At 42.1% G+C, this 27146-nt stretch overlaps 1 protein-coding gene across 1 annotated transcript in view; it reads left to right on the top strand.

Annotated features, from left to right (window-relative positions):
* The first annotated feature begins 1205 nt into the window (after positions 1 to 1205).
* The window catches only part of snx27a (sorting nexin 27a), a 37500-nt gene continuing 11559 nt past the window's right edge, over positions 1206 to 27146 (top strand). The window contains exons 1-8 of the mRNA XM_055894791.1: positions 1206 to 1668; positions 9117 to 9348; positions 14193 to 14385; positions 14988 to 15052; positions 15140 to 15244; positions 22369 to 22447; positions 22757 to 22920; positions 25216 to 25305. Of these exons, the coding sequence (XP_055750766.1) occupies positions 1358 to 1668; positions 9117 to 9348; positions 14193 to 14385; positions 14988 to 15052; positions 15140 to 15244; positions 22369 to 22447; positions 22757 to 22920; positions 25216 to 25305 (1239 nt within the window). The 5' untranslated portion in view covers positions 1206 to 1357. The remainder of the gene's footprint in view (positions 1669 to 9116; positions 9349 to 14192; positions 14386 to 14987; positions 15053 to 15139; positions 15245 to 22368; positions 22448 to 22756; positions 22921 to 25215; positions 25306 to 27146) is intronic.

Here is a 27146-nt window from a genome sequence, read left to right as displayed (position 1 = left end):
AAATACATCCACAGGTACACCTCCAATTGACTCAAATGATGTCAATTAGCCTATCAGAAGCTTCTAAAGCCATGACATCCTTTTCGGGGATTTTCCAAGCTGTTTAAAGGCAGTCAACTTAGTGTATGTAAACTTCTGACCCACCGGAATTGTGATACAGTGAATTATAAGTGAAATAATCTGTCTGTAAACAATTGTTGGAAAAATGACTTGTGTCATGCACAAAGTAGATCTCCTAACTGACTTGCCAAAACTATAGTTTGTTAACAAGAAATGTGTGGAAAGGTTGAAAAACGAGTTTTAATGACTCCAACCTAAGTGTATGTAAACTTCCGACTTCAACTGTGCATAGGGCAGCAGCCTCTATGGTGCAGGGTTCAGTAACCGGGTGGTAGCCGGCTAGTGGCAATGACTAAGTTCAGGGTCGTGTACTGGGTGGAGGCCGGCTAGTGATGGCTATTTAACAGTCGGGTGGTCCTTGATGATCTTTTTGGCTTTCCTGTGTCATCGGGCGCTGTAGGTGTCCTGGAAGGCAGGCAGTGTGCCCCCGGTGATAAGTTGGGCAGACCGCACCACACTCTGGAGAGCCCTGCGGTTGCGAGTGGTGCAGTTGCCGTACCAGGCGGTGATACAGCCCGACAGGATGCTCTCAATTTTGCATCTGTAAAAGTTTGTGAGGGTCTTAGGGGCCAAGCCGAATTTCTTCAGCCTCCTGAGTTTGAAGAGATGCTCTTGTACCTTCACATCACACTGTCTGTGTAGGTGAACCATTTGGGATTGTTAGTGATGTGTACGCAGAGGAACTTTAAACTTTTCACCTTCTCCACTGCAGGCTCATTGGTGTGGATGGGGGCTTGCTCCCTCTGTCTCCTGAAGTCCACGATCAGCTCCTTTGTTTTGTTGACGTTGAGGGAGAGGTTAATTTCCTGGCACCACTCTGCGAGGGCCCTCACCTCCTCCCAGTAGGCTGTTTCGTCATTGTTGGTAATGAGTAGGATTCTGTGATTTGCCAATGCAAAAGTCATTGCTTTAGATAAAAACGCTTGATCTGCCTTACCAATCAAAACTACTTGGAAAATGCTAACATATATTTGGTGGAAAATAAATGTTGTATGTTTTTGGAAGATGCACCATGATATCTTGTTGACAACATGACTGAGCAGCGCATTACAGTTGGATTTGATAAGGGCGCTCCTTCTTTACCGCTTTTGCCCGTTCACGTCACGGGCATAGACCGGTGCACCATAGTTCAGGTTAATAGAACTCCCTATGAGTCGGTCTCGAGGAGCTAGTCTGAGCGTATTTCTACTTGTTGTTTTGAAACCGCTAAACACCGACCGGAGGCATTGAGTAGAAGATGGCGGATGTTGAAGGCGATGAAATTAAGTCGGCTCTCCCTTCGGCTTCCCGTAATGGACCCGCTGCAGGTTCGGTAGTCGGTACCGGAGTCCAAAATGCTACCCAAGTGACGTCAGGTCCACGAATGGTTAGAATTGTAAAGTCGGAATCAGGATATGGATTCAACGTTCGTGGACAAGTTAGCGAAGGAGGACAACTGCGAAGCATCAATGGGGAATTGTACGCACCTCTTCAGCATGTCAGTGCTGTTTTGCCTGGAGGGGCAGCGGACCGAGCTGGCATATCAAAGGGTGACAGGATTCTGGAGGTGTAAGTCAGCTTTCTTTACCCATAATAGCGGCCGTTAGCTAGCTAGTTAGCTACCTCTGGGGAGGACTGATGCCGCGTTCAAAACAACTGTGAACTCAAATCTCCGACTGGGAAACTAGGGAAAAATGAGCTCCGACTGGGAAAAATCCATTTGAACGGTCACCCCACTCGGGAATCCGCATCATGCGCGTGTTCAAAACAACTGAGAACTCGGAAAAAACGAGTTCAAATCATGACGTCAGTGGTCTTCAGATCGGGAATTCGGAGTTCTAGAAAGAGGCCCTAGTTCCCGAGTGTAATTTCGAGTTGTATGACCTTTCAAATTGAATTTCTTCCAATTTCCCAGTTGGTTTGAACACATGGAAGTCGGAGAGTTCCAAGGTGTTTTGAACGTTGCAATAACTAGCTATTTAGCAAAGTGGCTAACGTTAGCTAGCAAGTTGCTAACTAGTTAACCTCACTGCAGTAATTGGCTGAAACGTTATCTGTAGCTAGCTAGTACACATTAGCTAGCTAGCACCCATGCTAATTAGCTAGCAAGCATTTTAATAAACAAATCCAGACCGACAATCATTGCATAAATTTGTGAGTAGTATGTATTCAAATCATCGCACCACCACAACAAACAATATGATCTTTGCTAGCTAATTTGGTAGAGTACGTTTCGGCAGTCAGTGAGTGATTTTATCACTGTGCTCATGAGTGTAGAATGTCAGAGTTGTCATTGGTTTCTTGGTCATTTAAATCATTTTTTGAAACGGGAGATTAAAAAGATTAGGGATCTCTCCCAGTCTAGCGTCCTCATGACTGACAGGATGACAGTGAGTAGGTCAGTTATTGTCACTCAACCAACTGTAGACAGACAGTTCACCAACTCTACTGTGTGTGAAATGGGGGTTTTACTCAGTCTGACAGTGTACCATAGTGGGGGGGGGGGGATTAACCTGGTTATGTAGCCAATCAATCATGCTTTGTGTTTGTTTGCCCTATTTCTGAGTGTATTTGTGTGTAAGTCAGTGTTCCTGGGTGGAGTTGATACAGGAAAAGCTGGACCCTCGTTTTGAGAACATTTTGGGGCAAGACCAGCACCTCAAATTAGGAAAATATTATTTTAATCATAACTTCAGAGGAGGGAATTAACTTTTCATACCTTCCTAAAAAAAGTTGCAAAGGAAATGGTCTTCCTACACTACATAACTCAGTTTATGTAACTGCAGAAGCAGTACAGTCTGTTCAGGGCACAGATTCTTCTTTTGAGTATTAGTTTGCCTTACGCTTGAGGAACAAGAAAATGGAAACGATACCAAGCTTTTCTCGGTCAATGACAAACGTGAGAAAGAATGAGGAACATGGTAGACAACTTGCTGAGGCATCAAAAGGGTATTTCTACTTCCAAATGGCACCCTATTCCCTATGTCGTGCACTATGGGCCCTGGTCAAAAAGAGTGCACTATATAAGGAATAGGGTGATATTGGGACGTAAAACCTTTGCCTTCCTAACGGTATGTCTTTATCGATCAACTAGCCGCTTTGCCTGTGTCGTATGATAAGTAGTGTTTGTGACACATTAATCAGCCACTACTGCTTCCCCAGCAATTGGAAATAAAGTTGATGTGTGTAGTCAAGTTATTCCCCCAGTGCCTACACCTCTAGCTCACGTCAGCGGATCAGGCTTGAAGGTTAGTTTGTTTGTTTACGCATGCCACACTTGCTGTTTTACTAGATGGCTTTAGGCTGTTGTCAATCCCTACTTATTGATTGAGGGAAACCTAAAAGTTATGCAATGTTTTATTTCGCCATATTTATTCATTTAGATCCATCCTTGTCAATGAGTGAAAAATTCTCATGAAGTAGCCAGAAGTTGGCCAACTCTCTTGGTCCTGTCCCTTTTTTATTTTGAATTTATTCCAATTCAGTTCACCTACCTTCACGTTTCTATATATGGTATTCATGAGATTCATTTGGCAGATGCTACAGAGAACTGTTTTTCTGATTGATAGAAGGATCACGGCTACATCAAAGCTGTGATGTGGAGAGGGGTTAGCCTACATCTCCCTCTATCCTTTTAATTTTTTTTGTCTCCCATTCTTTGTCCCCCTGAATAAGCTTGAGGAAAGTTCCCAATACAGACTCGTTTTCAGCCAGCTACGTTTTCCACTTCATATTAAATAGGGTACTTTTTATTTAAAAGTTTAAATTCGCTAGTCTGTCGAGCCATCTCCTACTAGAATGAGCGCTATACATCTTATAGCGATCTATTGATAGGATAGGCGCCTTTCAGTCACAAAGCGAGTAATGACAGGGAAACACAGAAATGCTTCACCTCTTCCTCTCTGCTATGTGCATATTTTGGACCTAAGCTTGTCTCCTGCCTTCCCGCCTTTGGGACAATGACTCCCATTGTTAGGGCAGAGACTTGAGCATATAATTTATATACAGATCTCTAGATGCAGTCGAATTTCTTTACACGGAGGGGAGAGAGCATGATGCTTGTGAATTTGCATGTCCCATTCAATGTAATTGGTAACGATGAGTCAAAATCTACAAATTAGCTATGCAGCATCGTGGAGCATAGTAGGCTATTTATTGTGTGTGGACTGACAACTGAACAGCAAATCAAATGTATTTATATAGCCCTTCTTACATCAGCTGATATCTCAAAGTGCTGTACAGAAACCCAGCCTAAAACCCCAAACAGCAAGCAATGCAGGTGTGGAAGCATGGTGGCTAGGAAAAACTCCCTAGAAAGGCCAAAACCTAGGAAGAAACCTAGAGAGGAACCAGGCTATGAGGGGTGGCCAGTCCTCTTCTGGCTGTGCCGGGTGGAGATTATAACAGAACATGGCCAAGATGTTCAAATGTTCATAAATGACCAGCATGGTCAAATAATAATAATCACAGTAGTAGTCGGGTGCAACATGTCAGCACCTCAGGAGTAAATGTCAGTTAGCTTTTCATAGCTGATCATTAAGAGTATCTCTACCGCTCCTGCTGTCTCTAGAGAGTTGAAAACAGAAGGTCTGGGACAGGTAGCACGTCCGGTGAACAGGTCAGGGTTCTATAGCAGCAGGCAGAACAGTTGAAACTGGAACAGCAGCAAGGCCAGGTGGACTGGGGACAGCAAGGAGTCATCATGCCAGGTAGTCCTGCAAGTGTTGACTAGTTTATAAAAGGTGAACTGACTGAATAAATTCGATCTCCTATATCCTTTTGCCATTCATGAATCATGCAACGTGGTTATGTCTATGGTATCATATTGGGACTAGTATACCGAAGGATTTCTTGAGTTTCCTTTCCTAGGATGTCTGGGCTTGCCAGACAGTGACGCTGAAGTGAGTGACTCTCGTCACTCAGTGTAAGCTCCTGAATTGCATCGGTGGGAGAGCCTTTCATTTGGCTCCCTAATTTGCACAGGCTACTGGTAGACTTAGGCTTTTTGGCGATTATCTGCAGATAAATTATGAAAAGAATTGATGACGATGGTGAATCAACATTGCAGGAATAATGGGTCGAGGTGTGCATAATTGAGAGGTACCCGCCACTATGTATTTTAGTGATTTGTGACCCACCGACACTGACCCGGTTAGAATGGGAATAAAGCAGCCCAAGAGTTCACACATACGCAAACTTTATTTAAACAAACTGATAAAGATGAACATGGGGGTGGTAGTGGTTCTGTAATGGACAGAAACAGAGGTAATGAATACACCAGGGCACAGATGCAAAGGACTGTATAGATTGCATATGCTACCTGCAGAGTATTACACAGTAAACGCAGAGGTGCAACATGCAATAGTAGTAACTATGAAGAACAATATACAAATGTCACACAACTCACTTTTGACACGCACACCATCCCACAAGTACAGATATGAATGAGTCCAGCTGTTGTTGTGCAGGACAGAGATGAGCTTGCTGCTCTCTGACTGCTTGAAGTATTGCGTGACCTGCAGAGTCAAGAGGATGGGCAGCTGTCTGGCCCCTAGTAACCTCCCTAGCAACCTATCAAGGCACAGGTCACACACATCAGAGAGTTTGAGAGGCACGTTTATGGTACTCCCTAGATTCTCAGGCTCCGGTCGTGGGGAATGGGAAGTGGAGTATGCAGCTCAGGGTTGTGAGGTGCTGATAATTCACCGGCAGGGAATCCGTAACAGCCACCCCTAAATATGAGCAGCATACAAAATAAGTAATTCTATGCTCGAATGTCAGTCTAGAGCCTATTGGTCCCAAGGTAGGTCCCCCCCCCCCCCCCCCCCCCCCCATCAGAGGTAGGCAAGGAGCAGCGGCGGTTCCCCAACTGAGGCAGGAAAGTCCCCCAGTGCAGGAACCAGAGGAGGACCTAGAGCAGGCCCCCAACGGTAAACTCGAGGCCAGATCAGGCGGCAGTGCTGGTGAGCCCAGGGCAGATGATGGATCAGCTCGGACACGCGTCTAATACTTTGTGTAGCTGTTAGCGATGATGCTAATGAAAAGACTTCTGGTAGATGGAAAGGTTTCCCAAAAAGCCTTCTCAATTAAATGTTATCTACAAAGTAGCCTATGCTGACCTGTCAGAATGATGTCATGATCATTTTCATCAATCCAGTGGATATTTGTTTTGCAAACACTATCATATGTGCACTACAAAAACACAGCTAAACAGCCTCTTGCTAGGCGTGCACTTCAATTAAAGGGTAACTACACCTAAAAGTCAACATTTCTCAGGTTTAAGCGTTGTTGTGGACGTGTAATTTTTTTAAAGAGCAAAAACCTGTAAAAAGCGGAAACCTAAAACAAAACCTTACATTTTTCGAGATAATGTGGGATATTTCAATTGTCTTAATAAAATACATAATTTGAAGAACAAACATCATTGTGACAGTTTCATATCTTGCAGTAAAAGTTTAATCTCGAGGAGATGTTAAAGGTTTAATGTTCTCTTACATAGAAAATAGTCCGGATCTTATAGGCCAGGGGTGTCAAAGGTTACTAAAATGAATAATTAATGATGGAAACAGTGTGTGGCAGGCAAGCGATCCCCTGCCCTCCCTCCCTCAACCCCCTTGGTACTCAGAGGCAGATTAGCCGAGACACCTGATGCTGCTGCCATCTGGCCTCAGCATCTTGCGTTAAGGAGGGAGGCATGTCACCACATGGTAAACTTGTAGGGCGGCAGGTAGCCTAGCGGTTAGCGCGCTAGTCCAGTAACCGAAAGGTCGCTGGTTAGAATACTCGAGCCGAAGTGGTGAAAAATCTGTTTGTGCCCTTGAGCAAGGCACTTATCCCTAATTTGCTCCAGGGGCGCTGTACTACTATTGCTGACCATGTAAAACAAAATATTTTCACTGCACCTATCCGGTGTGTGACAATAAAACATGCAGTGCATTCGGAAAGTATTCAGACCCCTTGACTTTTTCCACATTTTGTTACGTTACAGCCTTATTTCGAAATAGGATTTTTTTTTTTATCCACTCATCAATCTACACACTACCCCATAACGACAGCATAAACAGGTTTGCAGAGATTGTTGCTAATTTATTACAAATAAATTTCACATTTACATAAGTATTCACACTTTTTACTCAGTACTTTGTTGAAGCCCCTTGGGCAGTGTTTACAGCCACGAGTCTTCTGGAGTATGACGCTACAAGCTTAGCACACCTGTATTTGGAGTTTCTGCATTCTCTGCAGATCCTCTCAAACTCTGTCCGGTTGGATGTGGAGCGTCGATGCACAGCTATTTTCAGGTCTCTCCAGAGATGTTTGATCGGGTTCAAGTCCAGGCTCTGGCTGGGCCACTCAAGGACATTGAGACTTGTCCCGAAGCCACTCCTGCGTTGTCGTGGCTGTGTGCTTAGAGTCGTTGTCCTTTTGGAAGCTGAACCTTTGCCCCAGTCTGAGGTCCTGAGTGCTCTGGATTAGGTTTTCATCATGGATTTCTCTGTTCATTACTCTGTTCATCTTTCCCTCGATCTTACTAGTCTCCCAGTCCCTGCCACTGAAAAATATCCCCACAGCATAATGCTGCCACCACCATGTTTCACCGTCGGGATGGTATTGGGGACCTTCAATGCTGTAGACATATTTTTGGTACCCTTCCCCAGATCTGTGCTTTGACACAATCCTGTCTCGGAGCTCTACAGACAATTCTTTCGACCTCGTGGCTTGGTTTTTGCCCTGACATGCACTGCCAGCTGTGGGATCTTATATAGACAGGTGTGTGCCTTTCCAAATCATGTCCAATCAATTGAATTTACTACAGGTGGACTCAATTTTTAAGCATACTTATGTAAAATAAGGTATTTCTGTTTTATTTTTAATAAATGTGCAAAAAATAATTAGCATTGTGTGTAGATTGATGAGGAAAAACATGTATTTGATCAATTTTAGAATAAGGCTGTAACGTAACAAAATGTGGAAAAAGTGAAGGGGTCTGAATACTTTCCGAATGCACTGTGTCTATATACAGTACTGTTAAAAGTTTGGACACACCTACTCATTCAAGGGTTTTTATTTTATTTTCATACATTGTAGAATAATAGTGAAGACAAACTATTAAATTGTGTTAAACAAATCCAAATATGTTATATTTAAGATTCTTCAAAGTAGCCACCCTTTGCCTTGATGACAGCTTTGCACACTCTTGGCATTCTTTCAACCAGCTTAACCTGGAATGCTTCTCCAACAGTCTTGAAGGAGTTCCCACATATGCTGAGCACTTGTTGGCTGCTTTTCCTTCACTCTGCGGTCCAACTCATCCCAAACCAATTGGGTTGAGGTCGGGTGATTGTGGAGGCCAAGTAACAGACACATCTCAACATCAACTTGAGATGGTTTTGGATCAGTTGGACCGTGGAGTGAAGGTAAAGCAGCCAACAAGTGCTCATCATGTGTGAGAACTCCTACAAGACTGTTCAAAAAGCATTCCAGGTGAAGCTGGTTGAGAGAATGCAAAAGAGTGTGCAAAGCTGGCATCAAGGCAAAGGGTGGCTACTTTGAAGTTTCTCATATAAAATATATTTTGATTGAACACTTGTTTTCTTTTTGGTTACTACATGATTCCACATGTTATTTCATAGTTTTGATGTCTTCACTATTATTTTACAATGTAGAAAATATTAAAGGTTTTTTCTTTATTTTTTACTGAGTATGTGTCCAAACTTTTGACACGTACTATATATATTATATAATGTTTTTTCTTTATTTTTACTATTTTATATATATAATGTTTTTTGTAGCGATAGGGAATCGATAGCGAGAGACTCACTGCTCAGCCAACATTGGAAAGAGATGTATATCACTGGTAAAAGTTTGGCAGGTTACAGAGCTAGACAGAATAAGGCAAACGTGTATAATTTCGGAGACGGTGTTGGAGGATAGGTCTAACCAAACACTACCACCATTAACGGGCATACCATGAGCACCGACTGATCCCGTCCCACCATCTCTCACTCTGCGTCCCACAGTAATGGTGTGAGCGTGGAGGGGGCCACCCACAAGCAGGTGGTGGATCTGATCCGGGCCGGGGAGAGGGAGCTGGTGCTTTCTGTGCTGTCTGTGCCGCCCCAGGAGGCAGACGGTCTTGAGGCCGGGGATGAGAGCGCCGCCCAGCTCAGCTATGACTACAGCGACAAGCAGGCCGTGCCCATCTCCATCCCCACATTCAAGCACGTGGAGCAGCACGCCGAGAGGTTTGTGGTGAGTAAAAAATACATAGTTTATGGTGAGGTTTCTGGCTGGCCTTGTTTACTAGAGAATGACTAAACTTTTCTAAAAGCCCAATGTGTCTTTTGCAGTGCAGAGTTCGGCCATGCCAAAATGTGTAGGCCTTTGTCAGTAATCACGTATACAATGCGACCTACACTGAGTATACCAAACATTAGGAACACCTTCCTAATATTAAGTTGCACCCCCCCCTTTTGCCCCCAGAACCTCCTCAATTTGTCAGGGAATGGACTCTACAAGGTGTCAAAAGCATTCCACAGGAATGTTGACTCCAATGCTTCCCACAGTTGTCAAGTTGGCTGGATGTCCTTTGGGTAGTGGATCATTCTTGACACGCATAGGAAACTGTTAAGCGTGACACCCAGCAGCGCTGCAGTTCTTGACACAAACCAGTGCGCCGGTCACCTACCATACCCCGTTCAAAGACACTGACATTTTTGGTCTTTCCCCTTCACCGTCTGAATGGCAAACATACACAATCCATGTATCTGTTGTCTCAAGGCTTAAAAATCCATATTTGAACCTTTCCCCCCCTTTATCTACACTGATTATAAAGTGGATTTAACAAATGATCATTAGCTTTCATCTGGATTCACCTGGTCAGTCTATGTCATGGAAAGAGCAGGTGTTCTTTGTTTAGTTTACAGGGAGTACCAGCACTAGATCAATGTGCCGTGGTATAAGGTATTTGAGGTAGATGTGTACATGAAGGCAGGGTAAAGTTACTAGGCATCAGAATAGATAAGTGTAAAATAAAGAACAGATTAGCAGCAGCAAATGGTGTGTGTGTGCTGAATGTGTGTGGGAGTGTCAATTCATACCCCTTAACTTATTCCACATTTTGTTGTGTTACAGCATGAATTAAACATTTTTTAAATAGATGTATTTTCTCACCCATCTACACACAATACCCTATAATGCCAAAGCTAAAACATGTTTTTAGAAATGTTTGCTAATTTATTGAAAATTAAATATAGAAATATCTCATTCACACCCCTGAGTCAATACATGTTAGAATCACGTTTGGCAACAAATACAGAGTGAAGTCTAAGAGATTGTACAATATTTGCACAATATTCTTAAAACAATTATTCAAGCTCTGTCAAGTTGGCTGTTAATCATTGGTAGACTGCCATTTTCAAGTCTTGCCATATATTTTCAATCCAATTTAAGTCTAAACTAACTAGGCCACTCAGGAAAATGCAATGTTGTCTTGGTAAGCAACTCCAGTGTATATTTGGCCTTGTGTTTTAGGTTATTGACCTACTGAAAGATGAATTTTGTCTCCCAGTGTCTGTTGGAAGACAGACTGAATCAGGTTTTCCTCTAGTATTTTGCCTGTGCTTAGTTCTATTGTTTCTTTTTATCCCTCCCCCCAAAATCCCTAGTCATTGCCAATGACAAGCATACCCATAACATGATGCAGCCACCACCATGCTTAGAAATATAAAGAGTGGTACTCAGCGATGTTCGTTTTTGCCCCAAACATAACGCTTTGTATTCAGGACATAAAGTTCATTTCTTTGCAGTTTTACTTCAGTGCCTTATTGCAAACAGGATGCATATAATTTTTATTGTACAGGCTGTCATTTTTTAATCCGTCATTTAGGTTAGTATTGTGAAGTGACTACAATGTTGTTGATCCATCCTCCGTTTTCTCCTATCACAGCCATTGTTTTAAAGTCACCAATTCTTGAGCCGTTTCCTTTCTGGCAACTGAGTTAGGAAGGACGCCTGTATCTTTGTAGTAACTGGTGTATTGATAACTTCACCATGCTCAAAGGGATATCTTTTTTTTTTTTACCAATCTACCAATAGGTGCCCTTTGAGGCATTGGAAAACCTCCCTGGTCTTTGTTGTTGAATCTGTGTTTTGAAATTCACTCATCGACTGAGGGACCTTACAATTATCTGTATGTCTGGGGTACAGAGATGAGGTATTCATTGAAAATCATGTTAACCACTATGATTGAACATGGAATGAGTCCCCAAAAAAGAATGAAACAAATTCTTACTCCTGGACTGATTTAGGCTTGCCATAACAAAGGGGTTGAATACTTATTGACTCAAGACATTTCAGATTTCATTTTTTATTAATTTGTAAAAATGTCTAAACATAATTCCACTTTGACATTATTAAATCCATTTTAAATTCAGGCTGCATTTTAATTTCAGGCCTTCCTCTGACACCGCCTGATTATAGAGGTCCTGGATGGCAGGGAGCGCAGCCCCAGTAATGTACTGGGCTGTTCGCACCGCCCTCTGTAGCGCTTTGCAGTCGACGCCGGTGCATTTGTCATACCAAGCGGGGATGCAGCCAGTCAAAATGATGGTGCAGCTGTAGAAATTATGAGGATCCGAGGGCCCATGCCAAATATTTTTTTTGGGGGGGGGGGGGGGGGGGGGGGCGCTGCCATGCTCTCTTCATGACTGTGCAGGTTCCTGTGGACTAAGGCTGTTACGGTGACAGTATTACCGTCACACCAGCGGTCACGAGTCAAATTCCACGTGACCGTTTAGTCACGGTAACTAGGCTTCTCCAAAACTGAGCTCTGATGGTCATTAGTAGCCTACCAAACTTTCTAACTGCCAGTCGCTTATGTAGCCTAGCCCATAGTCTTATATGTTTTGATAAGGTGTGCATCACAACTAAAGTGGCCAATTAACTCAAAACGTAGCTTATAGGCCTAGGACTCCTGGAACACATTAGAGAGCCTAGTGAAACATGTTCTTTATAAGCCCAGTCATTATGCAATCGCAATGGTGGAAAGTAAAGATACCTTAGTAGAAAAGGACTCGAGTGGAAGTCACCCAGTAAAATACTAGTTGAGTAAAAGTACATGTAATTGCTCAAATATACACAAGTATCAAAAGGAACTTATTTCATATTCCTTATATTAAGCAAACCAGATGGCACGGTTGGCTTTTTATTTATTTGTAGATTTTTTTTGCAGATAGCCAGAGGCACACTCCCAACACCATTTACAAACAAAGCATGTATGTTTAGTGAGTCCACCAGATCAGAGGCAGTAAGGATGACCAGGTAGGTTCTCTTGATAAGTGTGCTAAGCTTTCAAAATGTAGCGAGCTGTCAGGGGAAAATGTATGGAGTAAAAAGTAGTAAAGTAAAAGTTGTTGAATGTGAAGTACAGATACCCCCCAAAAAACTAATTAGCACTTTAAAGTAATTTTTCTTAAGTACACCATTTGTGTAATTGCATGTGAAAACAGAGCTTTGACTGGCCACTATTTAAGAGGATCCCAGCTTTCTTATGCTGCTATATTTATTGCTCAATTCTTAAAATTAAGCACATTCATCCACTTTACAAAGGCATCACGTGAGTTTCAAGTTTGGGGAAGCTAATTTTCACCATAAAAATTTGCTGGTTGAGAGAATGCCAGGAGTGTGCAAAGCTGTTATCAAGGCAAAGGGTGGCGGCTACTTTGATGAATCCCAAAAATGAAATATATTTTGATTTTGTTTCACATATTTTCGTTACTGCATGTTATTTCATAGTTTGATGTCTTCACTATTATTCTACAATGTAGAAAATAGTCAAAATAAAGAAAAACACGGGAATGAGTAGGTGTCTCCAAACGTATTTTTTAAAATTTAACAAGGTAAGCCAGTTGAGAACAAGTTCTTGTTTACAACTGCGACCTGGCCAACATAAAGCGAAGCAGTGTGACACAAACAACAACAGAGTTAAACATAAACAAACGTACAGTCAATAAGACAATAGAAAAATATATGTACAGTATGTGCAAATGTAGAAGATTAGGGAGGTAAGGTAATAAATAGGCCATAGAGGCAAAATAATTACAATTTAGCATTAACACTGGAGTGATAGATGTGCAGCTGATGATGTGCAAGTAGAGATACTGTGGTGCAAAAAGATAAATAACAATATGGGGATGAGGCAGTTGGGTGTGCTATTTACAGATTGGCTGTGTACAGGTACAGTGATCGGTAAGCTGCTCTGACAGCTGATGCCCTTTTTACATCATTGTGTTGTGACAAAACTGCACATTTTAGAGTGGCTTTTTGTCCCCAGCACAAGGTTCACCTGTGAAAAGATCATGCTGTTTAATCAGCTTCTTTATTTGTTTATTTATTTATTTAAATTATTTTTTTATTTCACCTTTTTAACCAGGTAGGCCAGTTGAGAACAAGTTATCATTTACAACTGCGACCTGGCCAAGATAAGGCAAAGCAGTGCGACAAAAACAACAACACAGAGTTACACATGGGATTAACAAACGTACAGTCAATAACACAATAGAAACATCTGTATACTGTGTGTGCAAATGAAGTAAGGCAATAAATAGGACAATAGTGGCGAAGTAATGACAATTTAGCAATTTACACTGGAGTGATATATGTGCAGATGATGATGTGCAAGTAGATATATACTGGTGTACAAAAGAGCAGGAAAAACAAATATGGGGTTGAGGTAGGTAGTTGGTGGTGTACAACTTTTGACTGGTGTGTGTTATGGGATTGGAAATGATGCAGACATTTACATTGATGGAAGCTACAATCTGTCTGCAATATTAAAGCTGATCTACCACCTAAACATTTTTTTTAACTGTACAGCGAAGCCTTATCATTACTACAAATGTTTTTCTAGGCACACTGGTGTTCCCAAATTAAGTCCCGGTCACACAACAAAATATTTAGAAGCATATGCAACCAAAATGGTCGCACTTTAGAGCCCTGTGTACATGTCTCATCTTTTACAAGTGAATACTGTGCATCATTTCCCCTGTGTTCTGTCATATTCCACCTTACCGCTCACCTCGGTCTGTTCCCTACAGGTGTACAACGTGTACATGTCGGGCAGGCAGCTGTGCTCCAAGCGCTACCGGGAGTTTGCTATCCTGAACCAAAACCTGAAGAGGGAGTTTGCCAGTTACACCTTCCCTAAGATCCCAGGGAAGTGGCCCTTCTCCCTGTCTGAGCAGCAGCTGGACACACGCCGCAGGGGCCTGGAGGAGTACCTGGAGAGAGGTGAGAGAGAGAGAGAGAGAGAGAGAGAGAGAAGGAAGCAAAGGTAGAGAAAGAGGGAGAGTGTACCTGTAGAGAATTGAGGAGAGTTAAGGAAAAAAACTTAAGGATGGCCACTTAATTCCCTTCAATGATGTGTAATGCTGACATGCAGATAGTGCCTATAGCTCCAACACCACAGGTATCATATTACACAGAGGCATGTGTATATATTTACTATTACGTTCTATTTCATTCTGTGGTATTACACATTACCATATGTCAGTGCTGGAGATCAGTTGAGGAGAGATGAAAAACAGCACGTGCTTTATTTTTGGAATGCCTGTGTGAGTTAATTGGAGGAACAAGTAGCACAGAAATCTGAGTTTTTGGAGAAGTGAGAAACCACGTATGCTGTAATGCAGTGTGTCGAACTCCAAGATAGCTCTCTATCTCCTGCAGACAGATGGCAAATCATTGCAATATTTGTGGAATGCCCTGGAATGTGTATGTAGCGGTAATATAACTGCAGTGCACATTGAGTCCAACTTCAAGTGTGCACGTGAATGCAATGTGGTAAGATGACCTTTTGCTCTCTCTCTTTCTCTTATTTCCTCCTTCTGTAGTTTGTTCAGTACGGGTGATTGGTGAGAGTGACATCATGCAGGAATTCCTTTCTGAATCAGATGAGGTACGTTTGTGCAGACAGTTTCCGTAGCCCCAGGAGAGCATCTTAAAACACACACACACTGATACTCCCCTTTCCTTTCTCTGTCAGAATTACAATGGCGTTTCAGACGTGGAGCTGCGGATAGCCCTGCCAGACAAGACCATCATCTCTGTCAGGGTGCGCAAGAACAGCACAACTGACCAAGTCTACCAGGTATAGAACCGTTTTTATAGAGAAGTTCCTCACTTGTAGTCAAATATATGCTGACCAAACCGGGCGTGCGCATGTTGATTTTGGTACCCCGACACCAGACACGATCAGGACACCCAGGTTGAAATATCAAAACAAACTCTGAACCAATTATATTCATTTGGGGACAGGTTGAAAAGCATTAAACATTTATGGCAATTTAGCTAGCTAGCTTGCTGTTGCTAGCTAATTTGTCCTGGGATATAAACATTGGGTTGTTATTTTCCCTGAAACGTCCTCTACTCCGACACAGATAAAACGGTCAACTCGAATTCCTTTCTCGTCATCTCTCCTCCTTCCTCAGGCTTCTTTTTTACTTCTTTGGCGGTTGGCAACCAACTTTACGGGGCGTTACTACAACCGACTGGAGTGTGGATGTCGGTTCATCTTTCAATCACCCACGTGGGTATATGCTCTTAAAAACCAATGAGAAGATGGGAGAGGCCGGACTTGCAGCGCGTTGAGTGTCACAAATAGAACCTATTTCTATTTTAGCGCCTGGCCACGCAGACGCTCGCAAGCAGTGCGGGTGCAATGTCTGAATAACGTGTACATTTATTTTGCGACGCGAGCGGTGTGGTCAGCATGTGTAACCATTTTGGTTGCATATGCTCCTAAATATTGTGCTGTGCGACCTGAAATGTTATTTTGGGAGCACCTGTGCACCAACAAAAAAAAAATCGCCCAGATAATTGTTGTAATGATTAGGCTTCGCTGTACCGTTGTTACCGAGTGCCCCAGAGAAATTGGTCTCTGCCTAGAAAACTGCTCGAACTAGCCTTTTATTCAAGCTATTATTAGAGGGACAGCACAAAGCACGAACAAGGTCGAGAGGGAGAGGAGTTGGCAGCCCCCGATGGTACCACTGGACACCGGTGCTATGGCGCTGGCATTTTCCACCTCTCAAAACATACTGCTAATAAAGTTAACAGAGCACTAACTAGTTTAGATAGCTACTGTAATGAATAGCTACAGTGCCTTCAGAAAGTTTTCGCACCCCTCGACTTTTTCCACATTTTGTTGTTACAGCCTGAATTTAAAATGGATTAATTTTACATTTTGTATCACTGGCCTACACACAATACCCCATAATTGGAATTGTGTTTTTCCAATTTTTTTGTCCATAAGTATTCAACCCCTTTGTTATGGCAAGCCTAAATAAGTTCAGGAGTAAACTTTTGATTAACAAGTCACAAGTTGCATGGACTCACTCTGTGTGCAATAAGTGTTTAATATTTTTTTTTTTTATGACTACCTCGTCTCTGTACCCCACACATACAATTATCTGTTAGGTCCCTCAGTTGATCATTGAATTTCAAACACAGATTCAACCACAAAGACCAGGGATGTTTTCCAATGCCTCGCAAAGATGAGCACTTATTGGTAGATGGGTAAAAAAAGCAGACATTGAATATTCCTTTGCGCATGGTGAAGTTATTTTATCTTTGGATGGTGTATCAATACACCGTCACTACAAAGATACAGGCGTCCTTCCTAACTCAGTTGCCAGAGAGGAAGGAAACCGCTCAGGGATTTCACCATGAGGCCAATGGTGACTTTAAAACAGTTACGGAGTTTAATGGCTGTGATGGGAGAAAATTGAGGAAGGATCAAGAACATTGTAGTTACTCCGCAATACAAACCTAATTGACAGTGTGAAAAGAAGGAAGCCTGTACAGAATATTCCAAAACATGCATCCTGTTTGCAACAAGGCACTAATGTAATACTTACTGCGAACAATGTGGCAAAGCAATTCACTTTTTGTCCTGAATATATAGTGTTATGTTTGGGGCAAGTCCACTACAACACATTACTGAGTAGCACTCTATATTTTCAAGAATAGTGGTGGCTGCATCATGTTATGGGGGTGCTTGTAATTCTTAAGAACTAGGGAGAATTTCAAGATAAAGAAAAATAAGGAATGGGAGCTAATCACGGGCAAAATCCTAGAGGAAAACCTGGAACAGTATGCTTTCCACCAGACCCTGGGAGATGAATTCACCTTTCAGCAGGACAATAACCTAAAGCACAAGGCCAAATATACACTGGAGATGCTTACCAAGACGACATTGAATGTTCCTGAGTGGCTTAGTTTTGACTTACATGGAGTGTACAAAACATTGCTCTTTCCATGACAGACTGACCAGGTAAATCCAGGTGAAACTATGATCCCTTATTGATGTCCACTTCAATCTGTGTAGATGAAGGGGAAGGATTTTTAAGCCTTGATAAAATTGAGACATGGATTGTGTGTGCCATTCTGTGATTGAAGTGCCTTTTGAACAGGTTATGGTAGTAGGTACCAGGCGCACCAGTTTGAGTGTGTCAAGAACTGCAACAGTGATGGGTTTTTCACGCTCAACATTTTCTCTGTGTATATCAAGAATGGTTTACCACCCAAAGGATATCTAGCCAACTTGAAGCATTGGAGTCACCATGGGTCAGCATTCCTGTGGAACAATTGACACCTTGTAGAGTCCATGCCCTGACGAATTGAGGCTGTTCTGAGGGCAAAAGGGGGTGCAACTCAATATTAGGAAGGTGTTAATCAGTAAATTAGACATTGAAGTTGAACCCTGTAAGAATCTTGCATCTACAGTGCATTTGGGAAGTATTCAGACCCCTTTTTCCACATTGTGACGTTACAGCCTTATTCTAAAATTGATTAAATTGTTTTTCCCCCTCTCCAATCTACACACAATACCCCATAATGACAAAGCAAAACGTTTTTTATTTTATTTTTGCAAATGTTTTAAAAATGTTACTGAAACGTCACATTTACATAAGTATTCAGACCATTTACTCAGTACTTTGTTGAAGAACCTTTGGCAGCGATTACAGCCTCGAGTGTACTTGGGTATGACGCTACAAGCTTGGCACACCTGTATTTAGGGAGTTTCTCCCATTCTTTGCAGATCCTCTCAAGCTCTGTCAGGTTTGATGGAGAGTGTTGCTGCACAGCTATTTTCAGGTCTCTCCAGAGATGTTTGGTTGGGTTCAAGTCCAGGCTCTGGCAGGGCCACTCAAGGACATTCAGATACTTGTCCCGAAGCCACTCTTGCGTCGTCTTGGCTGTGTGCTTAGGGTCGTTGTACAGTCGTGGCCAAAAGTTTTGAGAATGACACAAATATTAATTTCCACAAAGTTTGCTGCTTCAGTGTCTAGATATTTTTGTCAGATGTTACTATGGAATACTGAAGTATAATTACAAGCATTTCATAAGTGTCAAAGGCTTTTATTGACAATTACATAAAGTTGATGCAAAGAGTCAATATTTGCATTGTTGAACCTTCTTTTCCAAGACCTCTGCAATCTGTCCTGGCATGCTGTGAATTAACTTCTGGACTACATCCTGACTGATGGCAGCCCATTCTTGCATAATCAATGCTTGGAGTTTGTCAGAATTTGTGGGTTTTTGTTTGTCCACCCGCCTCTTGAGTATTGACCACAAGTTCTCAGAGGATGTGTTGGTACCATTATTTATTCATGGCTGTGTTCTTAATCAAAATTGTGAGTGAGCCCACTCCCTTGGCTGAGAAGCAACCCCACACATGAATGGTCTCAGCATGCTTTACCGTTGGCATGACACAGGACTGATGGTAGCGCTCACCTTGTCTTCTCTGGACAAGCTTTTTTCCAGATGCCCCAAACAATCGGAAAGGGGATTCATCAGAGAAAATCACTTAACCCTAGTCCTCAGCAGTCCAATCCCTGTACCTTTTGCAGAATATTAGTGTGTCCCTGATGTTTTTCCTGGAGAAAAGTTGCTTCTTTGCTGCCCTTCTGGACACCAGGCCATCCTCCAAGTCTTTGACTCACTGTGCGTGCAGATGCACTCACACCTGCCTGCTGCCATTCCTGAGCAAGCTCTGTATTGGTGGTGCCCCGATCCCGCAGCTGAATCAACTTTAGCAGACGGTCCTGGTGCTTGCTGGACTTTCTTGGGAGCCCTGAAGTCTTCTTCACAACAATTGAATCGCTCTCCTTGAAGTTCTTGATGATCCAATAAATGGTTGATTTAGGTGCAATCTTACTGGCAGCAATATCCTTGCCTGTGAAGCCCTTTTTGTGCAAAGCAATGATGACGGCACGTGTTTCCTTGCAGGTAACCATGGTCGACAGAGCAAGAACAATGATTCCAAGCACCACCCTCCTGTTGAAGCTTCCAGTCTGTTATCCGAACTCAATCAGCATGACAGAGTGATCTCTAGCCTTGTCCTCGTCAACACTCACACCTGTGTTAACGAGAGAATCACTGACATGTCAGCTGGTCCTTTTGTGGCAGGGCTGAAATGCAGTGGAAATGTTTTTGGGGGATTCAGTTCATTTGCATGGCAAAGAGGGACTTTGCAATTAATTGCAATTCATCTGATCACTCTTCATAACAGTCTGGAGTATATGCAAATTGCCATCATACAAACTGAGGCTGCAGACTTTGTGAAAATGTATATTTGTGTCGTTCTCAACTTTTGGCCACGACTGTACTGTTGGAAGGTTAACATTCGCCCCAGTTTGAGGTCCTGAGTGCTCTGGAGCAGGTTTTCATCAAGGATTTCTGTGTACTCCTTTCATCTTTCCCTCTATGCTGACTAGTCTCCCTGTCCCTGCCACTGAAAAACATCCCCACAGCATGATGCTGCCACCACCATGCTTCATAGTAGGGATGGTGCCAGGTTTCTTCCAGATGTGATGCTTGGCATTCCGGCCAAAGAGTTCAATCTTAGTATCATCAGATCAGAGAATATTGTTTCTCATGGTCTGAGAGTCTTTAGGTGCCTTTTGGCAAACTCCAAGCGGGCTGTCGTGTCTTTTTACTGAGGAGTGGCTTACCATAAACACCTGATTGGTGGAGTGTTGCAGAGATGGTTGTCCTTTTGGAGGTTCTCTCATCTTCACAGAGGAACTCTGGAGCTCGATATGTGGGACGCTAACGTCCCACTTGGCCAAAAGCCAGTAAAACTGCAGAGCGCCAAATTCAAATAAATTACTATAAAAATCGAACTTTCATGAAATCACACATGAAAGACACCAAATTAAAGCTACACTTGTTGTGAATCCAGCCAACATGTCATAATTCAAATAGGCTTTATGACGAAAGCACAACAAACGATTATGTTAGGTCAGAGCCAATTCACAGTAGAACACAGCCATTTTTCCAGCCAAAGAGAGGAGTAACAAAAAGCAGAAATAGAGATAAAATTAATCACTAACCTTTGATCTTCATCAGATGACACTCATAGGACTTCATGTTACACAATACATGTATGTTTTGTTCGGTAAAGTTCATAATTATATCCAAAAATCTGAGTTTAGGCGGGATGCTACTGTCTCACTTGGCCAAAAGCCAGAGAAATTGCAGAGCGCCAAATTCAAATAAATTACTATAAAAATCTAACTTTCATTAAATCACACATGAAAGATACCAAATTAAAGCTACACTTGTTGTGAATCCAGCCAACATGTCAGAATTCAAATAGGCTTTTCGGTGAAAGCAAACGATGCTATTATCTGAGGATAGCAATAGAGTAAACAAAGAGAGAGAAGCATATTTCAACCCTGCAGGCGCGACACAAAACACAGAAATAAAAAATATAATTCATGCCTTACCCTTTGACGAGCTTCTGTTGTTGGCACTCCAATTATGTCCCATAAACATCACAAATGGTCCTTTTGTTCGATTAATTCCGTCGATATATATCCATTTATTTGGCGCGTTTGATCCAGAAAAACACAGGTTCCACTTGTGCAACGTGACTACAAAATATCTCAAAGGTTACCTGTAAACCTTGCCAAAACATTTCAAACTACTTTTGTAATACAACTTTAGGTATTTTTTTACTTAAATAATCGATCAAATTGAAGACGGGATGATCTGTGTTCAATACAGGATTAAAACAAACTGTAGCTAGCTTTCTGGTCACGCGCCTCTAACAAACAGTACACTTCAAGTGACCCTCGTTCAAGATGGCCGTACTTCTTCATTACACAAAGGGAAAAAACTCAACCAATTTCTAAAGACTGTTGATCCAGTGGAAGCGGTAGGAACTGCAAGACGGTCAATTAGAAATCTGTATTCCCAATGAAAACCCATTGAAAAGAGTGACCTCAAAAAAATAAAATCTGAATGGTTTGTCCTCGGGGTTTCGCCTGCTAAATAAGTTCTGTTATACTCACAGACATGATTCAAACCGTTTTAGAAACTTCACAGTGTTTTCTATCCAAATCTACTAATAATATGCACATTTTATCTTCTGGGGATGAGTAGCTGGCAGTTGAATTTGGGTATGCTTTTCATCCAAACGTGAAAATGCTGCCAAACGTGAAAAGTTAATATGCTCCAGTATTTTTCAAACTGTTCGTATACACCCTTTTAAAGAGACAATTTTCAATGTAATGCATCTCAGTAGGTAAATAGAGATTGTACACAATGTAGAAACGTAATTTCACCAATTACAGTTTTTTTGTATCAATTTAGCATTGTAATAAACAAATCTTTACAGGGCTACATATTAGTTTAAAAAATAAAATGTAAAACTGATCCTAGATCAGCACTCCTACTGAGACACTATGTCAATATGGGCCCTGTTCAGGAGGATGTAACATTACAGAACTTTCAGATAGCAATCATATCATTTGTACAATTTCTGTGTCAGATATGATAGGGAAATGTCAGCTCTATTAATTATATTTATATCTGCAACATTCAGTACACCACTGAATGCACCCCTGATTTAACCAATCAATAATAATAATATATTTTGTTTTAAGAGCTTTTCAAGATGCCCAAAGTCACTTTACTTACACCATGAAATCAGCAGGATAAACAAAATCACATATTAAAATAAGTATATAAAAGTACACTAAACAGGATAGATTAACCATGGAGATATTCATCAAATCATCATGACCCTGGTTAGTTGAATCATCAGGTGGGTTAATGCTGGGCTGGGACAAAGGCTTGTACTCCCAGGACCAGAGTGTATAACACTCGATCAATATCAATACATGGCTCTTATGCGACTGAATGGTGCTTAAATATCAATAATTGATAGGCCGCCACTGTACTTTCCCTCTCTCTATTCCCCAGGCTTTAGTGATGAAGGTTGGTATGGACAGCATCATGGCCAGCTACTTTGCCCTCTTTGAAGTCATCAACCACTCCTTTGGTAAGACCATTCATCTGTTTATTCATTCATTTATTTTGGAGTCCACAGCTACTCCATGTACCGACCCCTTTACCTTTCACCTTTACTCTTCTGATCAGTACAGTTGCATCTCAGTAGTCTAAAGTGGCTTCCTCTCCCGGTCTCCTTCCATTCAACTGCACCGATTTGAAATGACGGGAAGGAGACGAGGAAGCGAAACCTCTGTAGTCTATTGAGATGCACCCTCCAGTCAGTTTGTAGACTACTATATTATTTTAACGGTATGGAAATGAATAGGCTGCCCCTCTCCACCTCTCCATCTTTCCCTAGTGCGAAAACTGGCCCCCAACGAGTTTCCCCACAAGCTGTACGTGCAGAACTACACATCAGCTGTGCCGTGCACCTGTCTGGCCCTCCGCAAGTGGCTTTTCACATCTCAGGATGAGGAACTTCTCAGGGACAACCCGCTGGCCGTCCACTACTGCTTCCACCAGGTAAGGGCTCCCTCTTGGTAGTCACCTGGAATGCATTTCAATTAACAGGTGTGTATTGTTAATTAGTGGAATTTCTTTCCTCAATGCGTTTGAGCCAATCAGTTCTGTTTTGACAAGTTAGGGGTGGTATACAGAAGATGGCCCTATTTGGTAAAAGACAAAGTCCTTATTATGGCAAGAACAGCTCAAATAAGCAAAGAGAAATGACAGTCCATTACTTTAAGACATGAAGGTTAGTCAATGCGGAACATTTCAAGAACTTTGGAAGTTTCTTCAAGTGCAGCCGCAAAAACCATCAAGCGTTATGATGAAACTGGCTCTCATGAGGACCGCCACAGGAAACGAAGACCCAGAGTTACTTCTGCTGCAGAGGATAAGTTCATTAGAGTTACCAAATAAATGCTTCATAGAGTTCAAGTAACAGACATCTCAACATAAACTGATCAGGGGAGACTATGTGAATCAGGCCTTCATGTTCGAATTGCTGCAAAGAAACCACTGTTAAAGGACACCAATTAGAAGAAGAGACTTGCTTGGGTCAAGAAACATGAGCAATGGACATTAGACCGGTGGAAATCGGTCCTTTGGTCTGACATTTTTGGTTCCAACTGCCGGGTCTTTGTGAGACGCAGAGTACGTGAACGGATGATCTCCGCATGTCAAGGCACACTTAACCAGCATGTCTACCACAGCATTCTGCAGCGATACACCATCCCATCTGGTTTGGTCTTAGTGGGACTATCATTTGTTTTTCAACAGGACAATGACTCGACACACCTCCAGCCTGTGTATGGGCTATTTGACTGAGAAGGAGAGTGATGGAGTACTGCATCAGATGACCTGGCCTCCACAATTTGAGATGGTTTGGGATCAGTTGGACTGCAGAGTGAAGGAAAAGCAGCCAACGAATGCTTTTTGAACAGTCTTGTAGGAGTTCTCACACATGATGAGCACTTGTTGGCTGCTTTACCTTCACTCCACGGTCCAACTGATCCAAAGCCATCTCAAGTTGATGTTGAGATGTGTCTGTTACTTGGCCTCCACAATCACCCGACCTCAACCCAATTGGTTTGGGTAGAGTTGAACCGCAGAGTGAAGGAAAAGCAGCCAACAAGTGCTCAGCATATGTGGGAACTCCTTCAAGGCTGAAAAGCATTCCAGGTGAAGCTGGTTGAGAAAATGCCAAGAGTATGCAAAGCTGTCATCAAGGCAAAGCGTGGCTACTTTGAAGAATTTAAAATCTGAAATATATTTAGATTTGTTTAACACTTTTTTTGGTTACTACATGATTCCATATGTTATTTAATAGTTTTGATGTCTTCACTATTATTCTATAATGTAGAAAATAGTAAAAATAAAGAAACCCTTGAATGATAGGTGTGTCCAAACTTTCGACTGGTACTGTGTATTATTATTATTATTATCTGGGTTACTGTATTCAGGGCCTAAAGTGTATGTTTTCTTTTAAAAACTGTTGCATGTAGATGGATAAAAAAAATATACCAGCCAAAATACTTTTAACCAAACTTTAAGTTGAGACAAAATATTCAGCTGCCCCTTTAAGGGCGGGAGGTTCCCGTGATAACGGGGCCAATGAAGTTGTCAAGTGTGTGTCTGAGATTTGGGATCTGACTAGGCTGAAGCAGCAGACTCAAACTAACATTGAAATACAACCGAGCTTGTGAACAATGTAAATAGCCAAGAAAATCTCGCTTTGTAGACTTTCCAGCAAGTTAGATCAACTTTTATGCCTGTGTGCAGCGCCTCCCAAAATGAATCGATCAGCACTTCACTGTGTGCACAGTTACCCAGCCAGGCAGTGTTGCTGCGTGAGGTGGAATATAGGATTTGTATTTCTTTGTGCGATTAGCAGCTACAGTATGAAACAAAACAGCAGAATTACTTTTTTAAACATCTACTGCAGCATTTTCTTGCTAGAAAATTTCAACTCGCACAATGTTCTCATACTTGACTTTTGACTTTATTTGTTATGCGAATGTAATACTCGCACTGTAGAGCCCTTCAAGTTTACTATCCTCCACGTGTCTGGTGAAAGGCATTCATACCTAAATCTATCCTCATTTGGCAGGTGGCAAATGTTAATTTTATGCTCTGCTATATTACTGGTCCTGAGTCAGTGTTAGGCTACTGTATAATACTGATCTGTAGTCAGTTTCAATGATATTATCGCCCACTACTGCTTCCTAGTGCCATTGCTCTGAGGTCAGTGCTAGATTAGATGAAATGTGGTCTCTAACAAAGCCCCTTTCTCGCTCTCTCTCTCTGTCTGCTAAGGCATTGGATGACGTGAAGAAGGGATTCATCAAAACAGAAGACAATTCTTACCAGCTGACGAAACTGGCAGAGCAGCGCAAGATGGCCATGGTTAGTCCCTTTTTCTAGTCTCTCGTTTCTATTCTCTTCCCATTGCAAGTGGTCCTCTGTAGCTCAGGCGGTAGAGCATGGCGCTTGCAACACCAGGATAGTGGGTTTGATTCCTGGTACCACACGTACGTAAAATGTATGCATGATTGACTAAGTCGCTTTCGATTAAAGCATCTGCTAAAAATGGCATATATTATTACAACTCATAAACAGTATGAGAATGTGTGGGTCAATGATGTATAACAGTGTTTCACATACTTTTTATAGTTCCGTACCTCTTCAAACATTCAACTTCCAGCTGCGTACCCCCTCTAGCACCAGGGTCAGCGCACTGTCAAATGTTGTTTTTTTTGCCATCATTTTAAGCCTGCCACACACACACTATAAGATACATTTGTTTAACACAAGAACTCGTGGGAAGTGACAAAGACCTCTTATAGGACCAGGGCACAAATAATAATAATAATAATGAATAATAATAATCAATAATTTTGCTCTTTATCTAGCCATCTTACATATAAAACCGTATTTGTTCATCAAAAATTGTGAACAACTCACCACATGTTAATGAGAAGGGTGTGCTTGAGAGGATGCACATAACTCTGCAATGTTGGGTTGTATTGGAGAGAGTCTGTCTTAAATAATTTCCACACACAGTCTATGCCTGTATTTACTTTTCATGCTAGTGAGGGCTGAGAATCCACTCTTACATAGGTACGTGGTTGCAAAGGGCATCAATGTCTTAACAGCACGATTTGCTAAGGCACGATTTTCTGAGCGCAGCCCAATCCAGAAATCGGGCAGCGGCTTCTGATTTTAAATTCAATTTTCACAGAACCGCTTGTTGCAATTTCAATGAGGCGCTCCTGTTCAGATATAGGTAAGTGGACTGGAGGCAGGGCATGAAAGGGATAACGAATCCAGTTGTTTGTGTAATCCGTTTCGGGAAAGTACTTGCGTAATTGAGCACCCAACTCACTCAGGTGCTTCGCTATATCACATTTGACATTGTCCATAAGCTTGAGTTCATTTGCACACAAAAATCATACAATGATGAAAAGATCTGTGTGTTGTCCTTGTTAATGCAGACAGAGAAGAGCTCCAACTTTTTAATCATAGCCTCAATTTTGTCTCACACATTGAATATAGTTGCGGAGAGTCCCTGTAATCCTAGATTCAGATCATTCAGGCAAGAAAAAACATCACCCAGATAGGTCAGTCGTGTGAGAAACTCGTCATCATGCAAGCGGTCAGACATGTGAAAATGATGGTCAGTAGAGAACTTTAAGCTAATCTCTCAATTCAAAAAAACGTGTCAATACTTTGCCCCTTGATAACCAGCGCACTTCTGTATGTTGTAAAAGCGTTACATGGTCACTGCGCATATCATTACATAGTGCAGAAAATACACGAGAGTTCAGGGGCTTTGCTTTGTAGTGTCCAAAACATTTTTCAAGCTGTCAGGCATTCCCTTGGCAGCAAGAGCCTCTCGGTGGATGCTGCAGTGTACCCAAGTGGCATCGGGAGCAACTGCTTGCATGCGCGTTACCATATCCTCTTCTGGTTTGCAGAAAAGGATGTGTTCCTTATTTGATCCCCCATAAACGTAACAGACATATACCAGGAGCTGTGCCAGGCCCGCCACGTCTGTTGACTCATCCAGCTGTAACGCATAGAATTCACTGGCTTATATGCGAAGCAGTAATTGTTTCAAAACATCTCTTGCCATGTCACTGATGCTTTGTGAAACAGTGTTGTTTGATTAAGGCATTGTCTGTATAGTTTTTTTGGCCTTTTCCCCCAGCATTGTCCCAGCCATATCCGCGGCAGCAGGAAGAATT

Source organism: Salvelinus fontinalis, chromosome 32 (assembly GCF_029448725.1).
Source record: "Salvelinus fontinalis isolate EN_2023a chromosome 32, ASM2944872v1, whole genome shotgun sequence".
NCBI classification, from domain to species: Eukaryota; Metazoa; Chordata; class Actinopteri; order Salmoniformes; family Salmonidae; genus Salvelinus; species Salvelinus fontinalis.
This window is presented reverse-complemented; position numbering and strand designations above follow the sequence as displayed.